We start from the raw sequence: 14,487 nt of genomic DNA, 5'->3' as shown, positions 1-14,487 counted from the left end.
GTTTCTTGCCTTGTTGCTAGGAATGCTCTAGCAATGACTGACTCTGCCCTGCTCTGGTAATTTCTGTGAAAATTTAAAATATCAGAGTATCAATGATCATTTGCAATAGGCCCATTGTTAATAGGTACGCTCTGGGATTAGAATAAACTTTTGAACAAAACTTTATAAAAACAGGAAAATGAATGGCCAGTTTCCTGATATGAGATAGAAGTTCTGGTTTGAAGTTACAGATTAAGAAAACAGGTTTTACGTTTTTCCCTCCTTCCACTCTGCCTGACTCTCATCTGGTTTCACCTGAACAACCAGGAATAATAAGTAGGCAGGAAACAAGGAAGAGGAACTATTTATAGAAAGATCTCATATGAGAGTATCTCTAGCTACAAAATTAATCAAAATAAGGGTCTGATTCTTTCATTCTGACTCCTTAGAATTTTACTTAGTATAACTAAAAGTTAAATAAAGTATAAAGGTCAGGATGATCTTTTTTTAAAAAAAATGAAAAACTTTATATTTTTTACTGGGATATAGCCGATTAGCAATGTTGTGATAGTTTCAGATGAACAGTGAAGGGGCTCAGTCATACATATACATGTAAGGATGATCTTTCTTTATAATGCCTCTGTCAGCTAGAAGACCAAAGGAGAAATACATCATGCAAAGCTTTATCAAAATGCTTTATCGATTCTTCCTGAAGGTGAAAAATGGTGGGTAATTTTCTCATTGGGAAAAACAATCTGGTTGATCAGTAGAGAAGCTGGTTCTCAGAACCACTAGCTGAATTCACCGCTGTGAATGCACCCCTCTAAACCAGAGGAGAAAAACACATATATTTATACCATGTTTACTGTGTGTCAGGCACAGTTCTAAGCATTTTGCCTATTTAATTAATTTAATCCTCACAACAAGCTCAATAAAACCCCCATTTTACAAGATGTGGACATTGAGATGAAGCATAGAGAAGTTTGTTGACTTAAGTCCTTATGCAATGAGGAGGGGAGCCTAAATTTAACTCTGGAAGTCTGGCTTCAGAAAGTCTGCACTTAACCACGGAGCTACCGTCTTCTGAGATGCCACATTTCTGTCATTTTCTCTGACTGTAGCCATTCCTCCCATGGTCTCTAGGGCCATGGTGATTCTCAAAACCGATGTGAGGAAATCACTCTGGCTTACCCTGAGGGGTTCAGGGAAGCCAGGTGATAACGGCCTTGAGAGGACAGGTATGACACCATTTAGTATCAAAATGAATTCTCCTTAAGTTTATTTCACTCCTCACCTCCTAAGCTCCATTAATAGGGATTTTTCAGTCAAGCATGACACTTGGAGGGAAGTTTCTCTTCCTTCTACCTTCTGTATTGAGGCAGCAAATCTCCTTTATTTCTCTGTTGAAATATCTCTTTTCCCTGGTTTCATTCTAGTCTGGCTTCTTTCTTTTTTCAAATTGAAGAATAGTTGATTTACAATATTAAATTAGTTCCAGGTGTACAACACAGTGATTCAATAACTTGATTATAGCCCATTTAAAGTTATTATAAAATATTGGCTATTTCCTATGTTGTACATTGCATCGTTGTGTCTTATTTACTTTATACTTAGTAGTATTTAACCTCTTAATCTCCTACTACTGTCTTGCCCCTTCCTCTTCCTTCTCCCAGCTGGTAGCCTCTAGTTCTCTGTATCTGTGAATCTGTTTCCATTTTTTTTTTTCATTCATTTGTTTTATTTTTTAGATTTATATATAAGTGAAAACATACAGTATTTATCTTTTCCTGTTTGACTTATTTCACTAAGCATGGCACCCTCCAGGTTTATCCATGTTTTCACAAATGCAAAAATTTCATTCTTTTTTATGACTGAGTGGTATTCCACTGTGGACTTCCCTGGTGGTTCAGAGGTAAAGAATCTGCCTGCCAAGGCAGGAGATGTGGGTTTGATCCCTGGGTCAGGAAGATCCTCTGGAGAAGGAAGTGGCAACCCACTCCAGTATTCTTGCCTGGGAAATTCCTGGCAGGCTACAGCCTATTGTGTTGCAAAGAGTCAGACACGACTTAGGGACTAAACAACAACAACTAAAGTATTCCATTATATATATATATGTGTGTGTGTGTGTGTGTGTATGTGTATATATATATATATATATATATATATATATATATATATATATATGGGCTTCCCTGGTAGCTCAGTGGTAAAGAATCTGCCTGCAATGCAGGAGACTTGGGTTTGATCCCTGGGTCAAGAAGATCCCCTGGAGGAGGGCATACAACCCACTCTAGTAGTCTTGCCTGGAGAATCCCATGGACAGAGGAGCCTGGTGGGCTACAGTCCATAGGGTTGCAAAGAGTTGCACATACATATACATATCTCACATCTTCGTCTGGTTTCTTAAAAACTCATTCTTATTTTCTGCTTCTTAGCTAGTTTCTTTAGTATTTCTTCCACTTCAACTACACATGTTGCCCTACTTGCACTTTCTAAGATGACTCCCATTGTCATAGTCTCCACTTCAGCCTGGTATACAGGGGCCTCAACAGATCCTCTTATTCTTACCTTCTCTGGAACCAATCTGGTCTATAAGGCACAGGGATGGTCCCTTCCCCATACCTCTTTCCATTTCCACTCCTCTCTATCCAGATCAGTGGGACTTTTCTGCAATGATGGTTATATTCTCTCCATTGCCCACTATAGTAGCCCCTTGAAATAAGACTAATAAAACTGAGGAACTAAATTTTACATTTAATCAAATTATTTTAAATTTAATGGCCACACGTGCCTTGTGTCTATCCTACTGGACAGTGCCGTCACTACACATCCTTTAATACCCAGCTCAGATTCTATCATCCTTAGCACTAGATCTTCTCCTGTGACCTCCACCATGAAAGGATTTTCTTCCAGTTGGATCATTTATCCTTTCAACTATTTCAACGGATTTATAAAGCACTATATATTTCAGACACTTTGTTAATCAATGTAGAAAATACAGTGAGGAAAATTGCAGTTTCTCTCCTCCAGGAACTTTACTAATTAGTATTTTGAGCTTGTGAGACATTAACTTTAATACTTTGTCTCCTTCAGGACACCCCCAGTGGAGCTTTGCACATAGGAAAATCACAGCTTTGCTGAGGATTAGACAAGGCTGGAAGCAGATGTTCAATGAAAACTTCTGGGAATCTTGGTTGACTGAGAAGATATCAATATGTTGTTACCATAGGACAGAGATTCTACTTTTTTTGAGTCATTGAAAGGAAGAGGATGAATGATGTTTGAGTTCTAATATCTGTTCTGAGAATTTAACACTGTCTTCCTAATTCATGGAATCTCATCTTTCTTTCTCTGTCTGTCCTCATCCTTGATTTTGGGGCTTTTCCTTTGCTCAGCATCATGAATCATCAGAGATATTTTGGCAGGAATTGTTAGCAGTCAGTGGAAACCCAAATCCTAAATGGAAAGCTGGAAGAAGATTAATCAAAATGATACAAATAGTGCTTTATAGAATTTCTAAAAAAAATTATTCAGTATGGAGGACAAGCAGTTTGGATAACCAGAGAGTCTAGTCTTCTCTTAAGTAAGCTGAACTTCTGCTAGATCATATGGTTATTAATTAAAAAGGACCTGACACATCGTCTGTACTTTCCTTTCTCTGCCAGGAGACATGATATGGAGCAAAGTATATGAAAGCTCACCCTTAGCGATCAGACTCACAAATGTTCTAGGTTGTTCTCTTATAATACTACTTGTTTTTTAGTCACCAAGTTGTGTCCAACCCTTTGCAACCCCATGGACTGTAGCCTGCCAGGCTTCTGTGTCCTTTGAATTTTCCAGGCAAGAATACTGGAGTGGGTTGCCATTTCCTTCTCCAGGGAATCTTCCCGACCCAGGGATGGAACCTACGTCCCCTGCATTGGCAGGCTGGTTCTTTACTACTGAGCCACCAGGGAACCCCTATAATGTTGCACATGAGTATTATTATGAGGACAAATTTTTGCAAAGGCATCTTACAGATTACCTTTATTGGTTGATTCCATCTATTCCACTTAGCTAACAACTTTGATTCACCAGCTCTGTATGCCTTGCCATCTGCCCAAGAGACACGATCCCTGCCCCAAGCAGCTCACAATTCGGAGAGTGTAAGATAAGTAAATGAAAGGGTTAAACTTCAATCAGTGTCAACAAGAACACATGATTGAGTCAAAACCAAGAGGGACAGGGTGGCATCTTTTCTCTGTCCCATTGTTTGATATCTAAGGATGAAGATCCTAGCCCTTCTCTCATTGGGCTATTTCAATATTTTCTATATTTTATAGTAAAGTATTTATCTTATCTAATCTAACCTCCCGTCTCTAAGTTCATCATATTTCCTTTTGTTTTTCCCTCAGTGGTGATCTTGTAACATGGGCAACTAGAAGTGACCTTTGGATTACTAACCACTCACACTCATTTGAAGTGAAATTTTACAGAATGGACACTACATGAGTGCTTTTACCCAAGGGAAAGAGATGGGGAGCAGAGCCTTCTGGCCCCATGTGAACCCAATCTGCTCTGTTTTGTCTTCTGTCTTTGGGACCATCTCAATATCTTTGACTCATCTTTCTACTGAGGCGTCTCCAAAAGGCTCACTGTTGCTACTTGACCCCCCACAGAACGGGTATGTGGGACACTTCAGGCTTTATTTGTTCTCAGCCTCTCAGACCTGAGACTGTCGCTAACATCAGGGCACTGTTGTGCCTGAAAAAACATCTTGAGCACTGAAACCAGGCCTGAAGAAACAAGCTGTATTTACAGGCCAAGATCCCACCCAATGTCCAGATTCTGCTGCTAATTCATCGCCTTACTTCTGAATGAGGTTAACCTCTTAAAAATTATACCCTAACTTGGGACCATTTGTCTTTTCACAATGTATATACGAGAGGATGAACTCTGACTAAATATGCTCTATTTCTTTATTCACTTTAAGAAAGCAAGGGAAAGAAATACAAAAAAAGTCCGAGTCCTTCTGTCAGAGTGGAAAACATTGACCCCAAATGGCATTTAGTTTTTAAGCCGTGCTCAGCTCATTAACATGAAGGTCAGAGTAAAAGACAAACTGTCCTGCACCTCTTATATCCACAGAGAAAAACCATGAAAAAATTATCTATATCCCTCTATTGCTCATGTTACTGTACCTCGTTACTACCTGTTTCCATAGTAAGTCAACTTATTTATTTTTAAATTATTCCCAAAAAAGGGCCAGACGGTGTGCAAAAGGTTTAAAGAGAAAAGTGGGGATAATAAGAGTTGATGAAATAACAAATGTCACAATAGACAATCCATTTCTTGTTTTATTAGGATAAACGCCCAAAAGGAGAGGGGGTGATGAACACTCAGCAATTGGATCCCTACTAACCTTGCCTGTAGAATTCTTCGCAGACCCTTTCACTCCATTGCTTGCTCATCTCCCAGATTCTACAAGGATTGCAAATGTCAGCACACTTTAAGGCAATCTGAGAAATGACAGGGCAGGGAGAGATGGTCAAAGGATGATCCTTAAGCAGCAAATGTACCCCAAGCCCAAGGGCAGTCAGACCTGCCCTTCAACCTCACGGTACCAAGCCCATATTTACAGAGGCCTCCCTGACGTGCCTCTTCAGGAAACAGCACTTATTCACCACCGCACAAAACCCTCATTCAGAACTCCCACTTTACATCAGTGAGAAGGAGAGAAGAGTCACCGTCCAAGGACATGGGGCTTCCTGGAGGGGACCTGGAGTGGGCAGGCCAAGGAAAGCTGTGGCCTGGCTCCTTCTGTTGCTCCACCCCTCATGGGCAGGGAGGCCACAGGGCCCCCAACCAGGCTCGAGTGAGATCACTGGGACCTCACCTCACAGTGACCACATTGGCCGACTCCATACATCACTTAAACTATGTGTGTTTGCATTTATATGGCCGTATCTGTGTGTGTCAGCAATCTCAGACTGCCAGCCAGGGAGCTAAGCCATATCAAGCCCAGGAGTGTTTGCTTGGCAGAGATGAGTCTGGGCCTTCTTGGCTTGCCTCACACAGTTCTGCATCTGGAATGCCAGCTTTTGTCAGGGATGCTGACCCTAGGAGGGGTCCCTTGAATTTCCAAAGAAGCAGGTTCTCCCTCTTAACAAACAACTGCCAAGAAACCACCACCTAGAGGGGCTTCCTGTGGTGTGCCCTCCATCAGCAAGGTCTGCTGGTTTTGACCTAGTTCTTTGGGATCATAGAACTGCTAGCAGTGTTGAGGTCTGGGAGAGCCTGGGTCATATTAAGCTGCAAACTTGGTTGGTTCTTTATTTCCAGGTGAATGGGGGCACCAGTACTTGTGAGAGGAGGTCAGGGGCAGAAGCTCCCTCCAGTTCCTGCCCTTTAGGGATTAATGTGTGTTAGCGAGCTTTCCTTTTGGAATGCAAGTGTCCAGGCCAAATCTTTCAGCTACTCAAAGACTTGAATCTCTAAAATCAGATGCCGGTGGTACCCAGGGGCTAGAAGTCTACGTTGGGAAGAAAGGAAGAGGGAGATTCAGTTTTACAGCTGGGAGGAGGGCATTTCTTGAAAAGGATAGAGCAGTTGGATAACTTCAGAAGGCAGCCTGAAGGCATGCAAGGGAAAAGACTGTATAGTTTAGTCTCCCACATGCCATTTCCCTTGTTTAACCATTTCCCTGGTTAAAGCTGGTCTATCTAGATGCAGCCAGGATCCACTCAGTTAGTCTTTTGTGCCAAAAGGAAAGAAGGAAGATGAGAGAAAATGGAAGATCAAGCAAAAGGCTCTGGTTTGGATACCAGGTCAGACTTCTGCTTCCAAGATCCATTTCTCCCCTGCACTTCACAAATGGCTTCTTGCCATGGAAGGAAGCAGAAAGTGTTGCGCTTGATATGATTCCGTTCATTCAATTAAACAAAATCATTTATTTACTGGTACCTGATAATGGTAAGACTAGGTAAATATCATTGAGCTTCAGATGAATATATGAGTTTAGGTTGTAAAAAGAAGTCAAGCAAGATTTAATAGGCTTGAGGTAAAGTAAAGATACTTATTTCTCAATTTTTGTTAGTGCTATAGTTAACATAATACACTTTTGTATTAAAGGAATAGTTTTAGACATTGCAAAAGTATGATAGTGATCAACATTACATCAAGCCACAAAATGTGGTAAATTCTTACTGCATGCAGCTACCCAGGGGGGCTACTTTGTGGTGAAACAGATACCAAACAAGGAGAAATGAGATATTATCAACATACTGACATGAAACCCAGATTTTTTTTACTTGCTTGGAAACCACTTAAAAATTTCATGTGTCTCAAGGTTTTTAATAAACTAGGTCACTGCTCTAGCTTATACCATGGGGGATACTCCTTCTCAGATGTGCTAAAATGATTGATTGTATCCTTAGTGTTTTAGAGCAAGGATAATGACGTCTGTTTGTTGTTGTTTACCTGAAGCATAAAGTGCCTGTCGTGTACCTCCTCCAGTCTTAGGTCTTTATTGTGGAGGTGAGCTTTCAATCTGGTCAAAAATTCATTCTGTCTGTTGATGTCTGTTGCCAAGATCAAGGAGCCCAGCTGCTGTTCAATATCCTGTCTGCATCCACAGAATGAAAGAGAATGAAAGAGAAAACACACACACAAAGCAAATCCCTTTGAGCAGAGTGATTGATTCTGTCATCATCAGGTGGCTTGTTTTCTCATTTCTGCCTCTGATACTGTTTATTACTCAGAGTCCTGGTCCCTTGCAGGCTAAGCGTGATTCTCTCACCCACCATCATTCTGTCCTTAGATGGGAGGTATGCCAAGGACTGAACAGAGTGACTGAAACCTTGGGTGAACAAAGTTGTGGCAGTTTATACATTCCCACAGTTCCTATGGGTGGCAAGATCGGAAGCCAACTAGAAATATATGCTTGAAGGAGGTCACAAAGACTCACAGAATCACAGCATTTGGATTGTGCTTTTTAATAGAGCTCACACCAACTCAAACCTTAAGACTTGCATGGGGAGGGAAAGGGTATAATAATAGTAATGAAGCCAATAATAGTGACTGATTCTATGGAATGAAAAGATCCATCATGGAAGCAAAATGGATAGGCTGGAAAGAGATACTGGAACTTACAAAAGAGTCACAGTAGATTAAGGTACCATTAAAAAGCAGTGTTCACACAATATATTGGTCAACAAATGGTATACAGACAATGGGATGTTTTGGAACAGTAAACCAAATTAGGGCTTTCATGCATCGGAGAAGGAAATGGCAACCCACTCCAGTGTTCTTGCCTGGAGAATCCCAGGGACAGGGGAGCCTGGTGGGCTGCCCTCTATGGGGTCACACAGAGTCGGACGCAACTGAAGTGACTTAGCATAGCATAGCATAGCATAGCATATATGGAAAGTAACCAATGGGAGGAAAATCCATATCTATTTTTAAAATTCACCTTTGAAAGTGAAGTATGTTTGGATAGAGTGCACAGAACATACACAAACAGTATAAGGGATAAATTATAAAATAAACATCTTACAATCACCGCCTAGGTCAAGATCATTGCCTGCCAGTACCCCAGAAAGCCCTCATTGTGTCTCTTATCCAACCCTACTTCCCCTCAACCCCTGAAGCAACTACTATCTTGACTTTTGTTTTAATAATTTCATTGCTGTTGATAATAATTTTACCACCTGTGCATGCATGCCTAAATACTATGGTTTAACTTTAACTGCTTGTTCACTTTAAGTTATGTGGTAAGTATCAGTTTGTGACTTGCTTTTTTTAGCTTAATATATTTTTGAAGGTCAGTTAAGTTGATGTGTGAGCTGTTGTTCATCCATTCTCATGATTAGATTATATGCCAATGTAGGACTGTGCTTCAATGTATTATCTGTTCTACTTTTGATGATCACTTGAGTAGTTTCTAGTTTTTGACTACTATGAAAAAAATGACACAATAAATACCATTACACACCTCCAATTATATATTTGTAAAGTTTCTCTAGGGACTATGTCCAGGAATAAAATTATTGGATCACAGAGTATGTTCATCTTCAATTTCTTAGATATTGCTGATTATTTTTAAAACAGTTGTATAAATTTACATTCCAAGCAGTAATAGATGAGCTTCTCATCGCTTTACAGTCTTACCCTTTACATTTTTTTTGCCAATTTGCCAATATCATGCAACTCATTATAATTTTAATATGAATTGCCTTGATTACTAATGAGGTTGGACATATATTCATATGTTTATTGGTCATTTCTATTTCTTTTTTTGTGAAATTTCTTTTAGTCTTTACCTACTGGGGCATTACTGGGACAAATGTGGTTTGACAAAAGAACAGATCATTTTGTTTTTTCCTGTCTCCTTCTCTTTCCTTCCCTTCTCCTTTTCTCTTTCTTTGGCTTCCTTGTCCTTCACCTCCTCATTTCTCCTCCAAACTTGATTTGTTACTCTAGACTTTAGTTCTTTCTGCACTTAATTCTTTCAATCTTTGCAATATATTGTTTTCATAAAAGGCATGAATTTTTATTCTCTGTATAAGGATTGATTTTATTTGGTTCCAGTGGGTAAAGTGTTATCAGAATTGAAGTTCCTTCCACGAATTTCACACTCCTCTGGGTGCTAGGAAACAGGATAAGATAGGAGCAGAGGGCCAGGGGTAAATCAGTGCGCCCAGAGCATCCTGCTGCTTGACCAAGAAACACCACAGGGCCCTTGACCTTGGTGCCCCTCTGGAAGATGGTACAGGAATCTATTTACTTGTTCCCGCCTAGCTACCTCGGGTTCTGTGCATTTGAATGAAACAGATAGGAATTGGTGGTGGCCTGGGAAGACAGTGCAGAGGCTAAATTAAGGCCAATATGGTGCAGCAGCTAAACTGAGGCCAGATGGAAATGAGGCCGTGGTCTTGGATTTAATAGACCTCGGCCTAAATATCCAGCCTAACAAACAGTGGACCAGGAAACTAGTATTTCCACTTCTGTTTAAAATGCAAGAAACATAGGTAAATTCCTGGTGGAAAAAAAATGGCTGGGGCCCATTCAGTCTCTTAACAAAAGATGTTTTAGAACAGAATTTCTGACTTCTCCTTTTACTAAGATTGGCAATGACAAAACACCCTTTATTGAACAAGCCTTCAGTCTCGCTTGGGAACTCCTGTGTTCCTTCTTGATAAATATTTATTATTTGGATCTACACAGGAGGACAATTTTGCTAACATAAAAGACAGGAGTTTGGCAAAGCACAGCACTGAGGCCGAAGAGTGTGAAAGCTGAGAACTGTTTATTATCTCTTTTCCTGACATTAGGTCCTACACTCTCCAGGCCCTTTCAGAGCTCACAGGGACTCTGGTTTCTGGGTTGTTGTAACTGACACCATGTCTCCTCCGATAGGCGACTAAGGGAGTGTGGGCCGGAAGCACTGCTGGCTGGCTCCCTGCCATTCACCCCGGGGGTCTCAAGCCAGAGAGCACACGGCTTATCTCTAATGTGTGGACATCGGTATGTTTCATCTCTAGGTCACTTACGTCATTTCCTTTGGCAAGTGAGCCAGAAGCCTTGATTCTCGAAGCATGCCGATTGTAGATCGCCAGTGGTGATTCTCCAGCACAGACATATTCTAGAAAGAAAGAAAATTAAAACTATAAACGGGGGAGAAGCCAGATACTGATCTCTCTCGCTGAACACAGCTCTGTGGAGGCCAATATTTTCCCTCCGGCCAGTTCATACCGGAGGACACAGAGGCAGAGCAGAAATGAAAGGCAAAATAAAACAACTGCAGTCTATTCTCAAGGCTGTAATAATCATGGGGGAGTGGCAAGACCCTGCTGCCCCTCCAGGGGAGGGCTGAATGAGGGTCTATTTCTAGCAGCCGCAGTCCTGCCTCTGCCCCTATTTTTGAAAACTCCTTCAGGTAACACTCATTGTAGAAGAAAGAAAGAGAGGCAGTAAAAATAGGTAGTAATGGATACCCTAGGGCTATATGCATAATATAATCCAAAATCATACTACTCAACCAAACAGAGGCTGGCCTGTCTGCTGCTGCTATGATCTGTGCCCTGCCCATTATCAAAACTGGGAAGAACCTGTTGGGAAGCTGGTGACATATGCAAACTCCTGAATCCCAGTCAATAGATTTGTGGTGATTAATTATTGTGGATACTAAAGTCTAAGAACCGCTGTCAATAATCTTTGTGACCAGTATAATGGCACTTAGCCCATTAAGTCTGGGTTTGAATCTACAGTTGTTTTCTTCTTCAACGATCTTGATATTTCTTTCTTTGTGAGAACCTCTATTATGTTCAGTCTCTCTGTTGACCTTAAATATGCTGCTTGTCTGAACATTTGCTAACCATTTAAATAATGACTATTTATAACAACCTATTGTGTTCTATTCTAAATTAGCAAAAGTATGGCCTCACCACTGATTTCATCCACAGAGAATAAAACTCTTCTAGTCTCCAGGAGGGAGAAGGCAATGACACCCCACTCTAGTACTCTTGCCTGGAAAATCCCATGGATGGAGAAGCCTGGTAGGCTGCAGTCCATGCGGTCGCTAAGAGTCAGACATGTCTGAGCGACTTCACTTTCACTTTTCACTTTTATGCATTAGAGAAGGAAATGGCAACCCACTCCAGTGTTCTTGCCTGGAGAATCCCAGGGATGGGGGAGCCTGGTGGGCTGCCATCTCTGGGGTTGCACAGAGTCGGACATGACTGAAGCAACTTAGCAGCAGCAGCAGCAGTCTCCAGGAAATCTTTTTCCTTTATTTTCTTATCTGTTTGTTTATTCATCACTTCTTGGCCTTTTGACTAAGATTAAGAGTCTATTCATTCTCCATTTTCTTTCAAGTTTACATTTGTAAACTTACAAAAATATACAGGAAGATAACATTTATTAAAAGTGAAGTTAAGTTGCCAAAGTACAGAAACAACCTAAATGTTCATCAACAAATAAATGGATTAAGAAGATGTGGTATAATGGAATATTACTTAGCCATAAAAAAGAATGACGTTGTACCATTTGCAACAAGATGGTTGGATTTGGAAGGCATTCAGCAATATGTGAACCGTGAACTTCCTGATGTTCAATCTGGTTTTAGAAAAGGCAGAGGAACCAGAGATCAAATTGCCAACATCCACTGGATCATAGAAAAAGCAAGAGAGTTCCAGAAAAACATCCATTTCTGCTTTATTGACTATGCCAAAGCCTTTGACTGTATGGATCACAATAAACTGTGGAAAATTCTGAAAGAGATGGGAATACCAGAACACCTGATCTGCCTCTTGAGAAATTTGTATGCAGGTCAGGAAGCAACAGTTAGAACTGGACATGGAACAACAGACTGGTTCCAAATAGGAAAAGGAGTTCGTCAAGGCTGTATATTGTCACCCTGTTTATTTAACTTCTTTGCAGAGTACATCATGAGAAACGCTGGACTGGAAGAAACACAAGCTGGAATCAAGATTGCCGGGAAAAATATCAATAACCTCAGATATGCAGATGACACCATCCTTATGGCAGAAAGTGAGGAGGAACTCAAAAGCCTCTTGATGAAAGTGAAAGTGGAGAGTGAAAAAGTTGGCTTAAAGCTCAACATTCAGAAAACGAAGATCATGGCATCCAGTCCCACCACTTCATGGGAAATAGATGGAGAAACAGTGGAAACAGTGTCAGACTTTATTTTTCTGGGCTCCAAAATCACTGCGGATGGTGACTGTGCCATGAAATTAAAAGACGCTTACTCCTTGGAAGGAAAGTTATGTCCAACCTAGATAGCATATTCAAAAGCAGAGACATTACTTTGCCAACAAAGGTTCGTCTAGTCAAGGCTATGGTTTTTCCTGTGGTCATGTATGGATGTGAGAGTTGGACTATGAAGAAGGCTGAGTGCTGAAGAATTGATGCTTTTGAACTGTGGTGTTGGAGAAGACTCTTGAGAGTCCCTTGGACTGCAAGGAGATCCAACCAGTCCATTCTGAAGGAGATCAGCCCTGGGATTTCTTTGGAAGGAATGATGCTGAAGCTGAAACTCCAGTACTTTGGCCACCTCATGCGAAGAGTTGACTCATTGGAAAAGACTCTGGTGCTGGGAGGGATTGGGGGCAGGAGGAGAAGGGGACGACAGAGGATGAGATGGCTGGATGGCATCATTGACTTGATGGACGTGAGTTTCAGTGAAGTCCGGGAGTTGGTGATGGACAGGGAGGCCTGGCGTGCTGCAGTTCATGGGGTTGCAAAGAGTCGGATACGACTGAGCGACTGATCTGATCTGATCTGATCCTAAGTGAAGGACTCCTGTGGTGGCTCAGAAGTAAAAAGTCTGCCTGCAATGCAGGAGACTTGGGGTTTGATCCCTGGATCTGGAAGAGCCCCTGGAAAAGGAAATGGCAACCCACTCCAATATTCTTGCCTGGACAGAGAAGTCTGATGGACTACAGTCCATGGAGGAACAAGAGTCAGACACGATTTAGCAACTAAACCACCATCACCACCACCCTAAGTCAAATGAGACAAAGACGGACACTGTAAAATATCACTTATATGTGGAATCTAAAAAAAATAACAACAAACTAATGAAAAAAAAAAAAAAAGAAACAGATTCATAGGGAATAACCTAGTGGTTACCAATGAGAATAACCTAGTGGTTACCATCACCAAATGGTCAACACCAAAATCAGACTGATTATATTCTTTGCAGCCAAAGATGGAGAAGCTCTATACAGTCAGCAAAAACAATACCAGGAGCTGACTGTGGCCCAGATCATGAACTCCTTATTGCCAAATTCAGACTTAAATTGAAGAAAGTAGGGAAAACCACTAGACCATTCAGGTATGACCTAAATCAAATCCCTTATGATTATACAGTAGAAGTGAGAAATAGATTTAAGGGACTAGATCTGATAGACAGAGTGCCTGATGAACTAAAGACAGAGGTTCGTGACATTATACAGGAGGCAGGGATCAAGACCATCCCCAAGGAAAAGAAATGCAAAAAAGCCAAATGGCTGTCTGAGGAGGCCTTACAAATAGCTGTGAAAAGAAGAGAAGTGAAAAGCAAAGGAGAAAAGGAAAGATAAACCCATTTGAATGCAGAATTCCTAAGAATAGCAAGGAGAGATAAAAAAGCCTTCCTCAGTGATCAGTGCTAAGAAATAGAGGAAAACAACAGAATGGGAAAGACTAGAGGTCTCTTTGAGAAAATTAGAGATACCAAGGGAACATTTCATGCAAAGATGGGCTCAATAAAGGACAGAAATGGTATGGACCTAACAGAAGCAGAAGATATTAAGAAGAGGTGGCAAGAATACACAGAAGAACTGTGCAAAAAAGATCTTCACGACCCAGATAATCATGCTGGTGTGATCACTCACCTAGAGCCAGACATCCTGGAATGTGAAGTCAAGTGGGCTTTGGGAAGCATCACTATGAACAAAGCTAGTGGAGGTGATGGAATTCCAATTGAGCTATTTCAAATCATAAAAGATGATGCTGTGAAAGTGCTGC

General features: G+C 41.0%; 1 protein-coding gene across 3 annotated transcripts in view; it reads right to left on the bottom strand.

Annotated features, from left to right (window-relative positions):
* Positions 1-14,487, bottom strand: part of PDE7B (phosphodiesterase 7B) — a 348,288-nt gene that overhangs the window by 8,449 nt on the left and 325,352 nt on the right. For all 3 annotated transcript variants that reach the window (XM_019967483.2, XM_019967484.2, XM_019967482.2), the window contains 3 exons: positions 10,509-10,600; positions 7,438-7,582; positions 5,381-5,477 (listed from right to left, as the gene is read on the bottom strand). In XM_019967483.2, the coding sequence (XP_019823042.1) occupies positions 5,381-5,477; positions 7,438-7,582; positions 10,509-10,600 (334 nt within the window). The remainder of the gene's footprint in view (positions 1-5,380; positions 5,478-7,437; positions 7,583-10,508; positions 10,601-14,487) is intronic.

The sequence above is a fragment of the Bos indicus genome, chromosome 9, assembly GCF_029378745.1.
Source record: "Bos indicus isolate NIAB-ARS_2022 breed Sahiwal x Tharparkar chromosome 9, NIAB-ARS_B.indTharparkar_mat_pri_1.0, whole genome shotgun sequence".
Classification (NCBI taxonomy): Eukaryota; Metazoa; Chordata; class Mammalia; order Artiodactyla; family Bovidae; genus Bos; species Bos indicus.
This window is presented reverse-complemented; position numbering and strand designations above follow the sequence as displayed.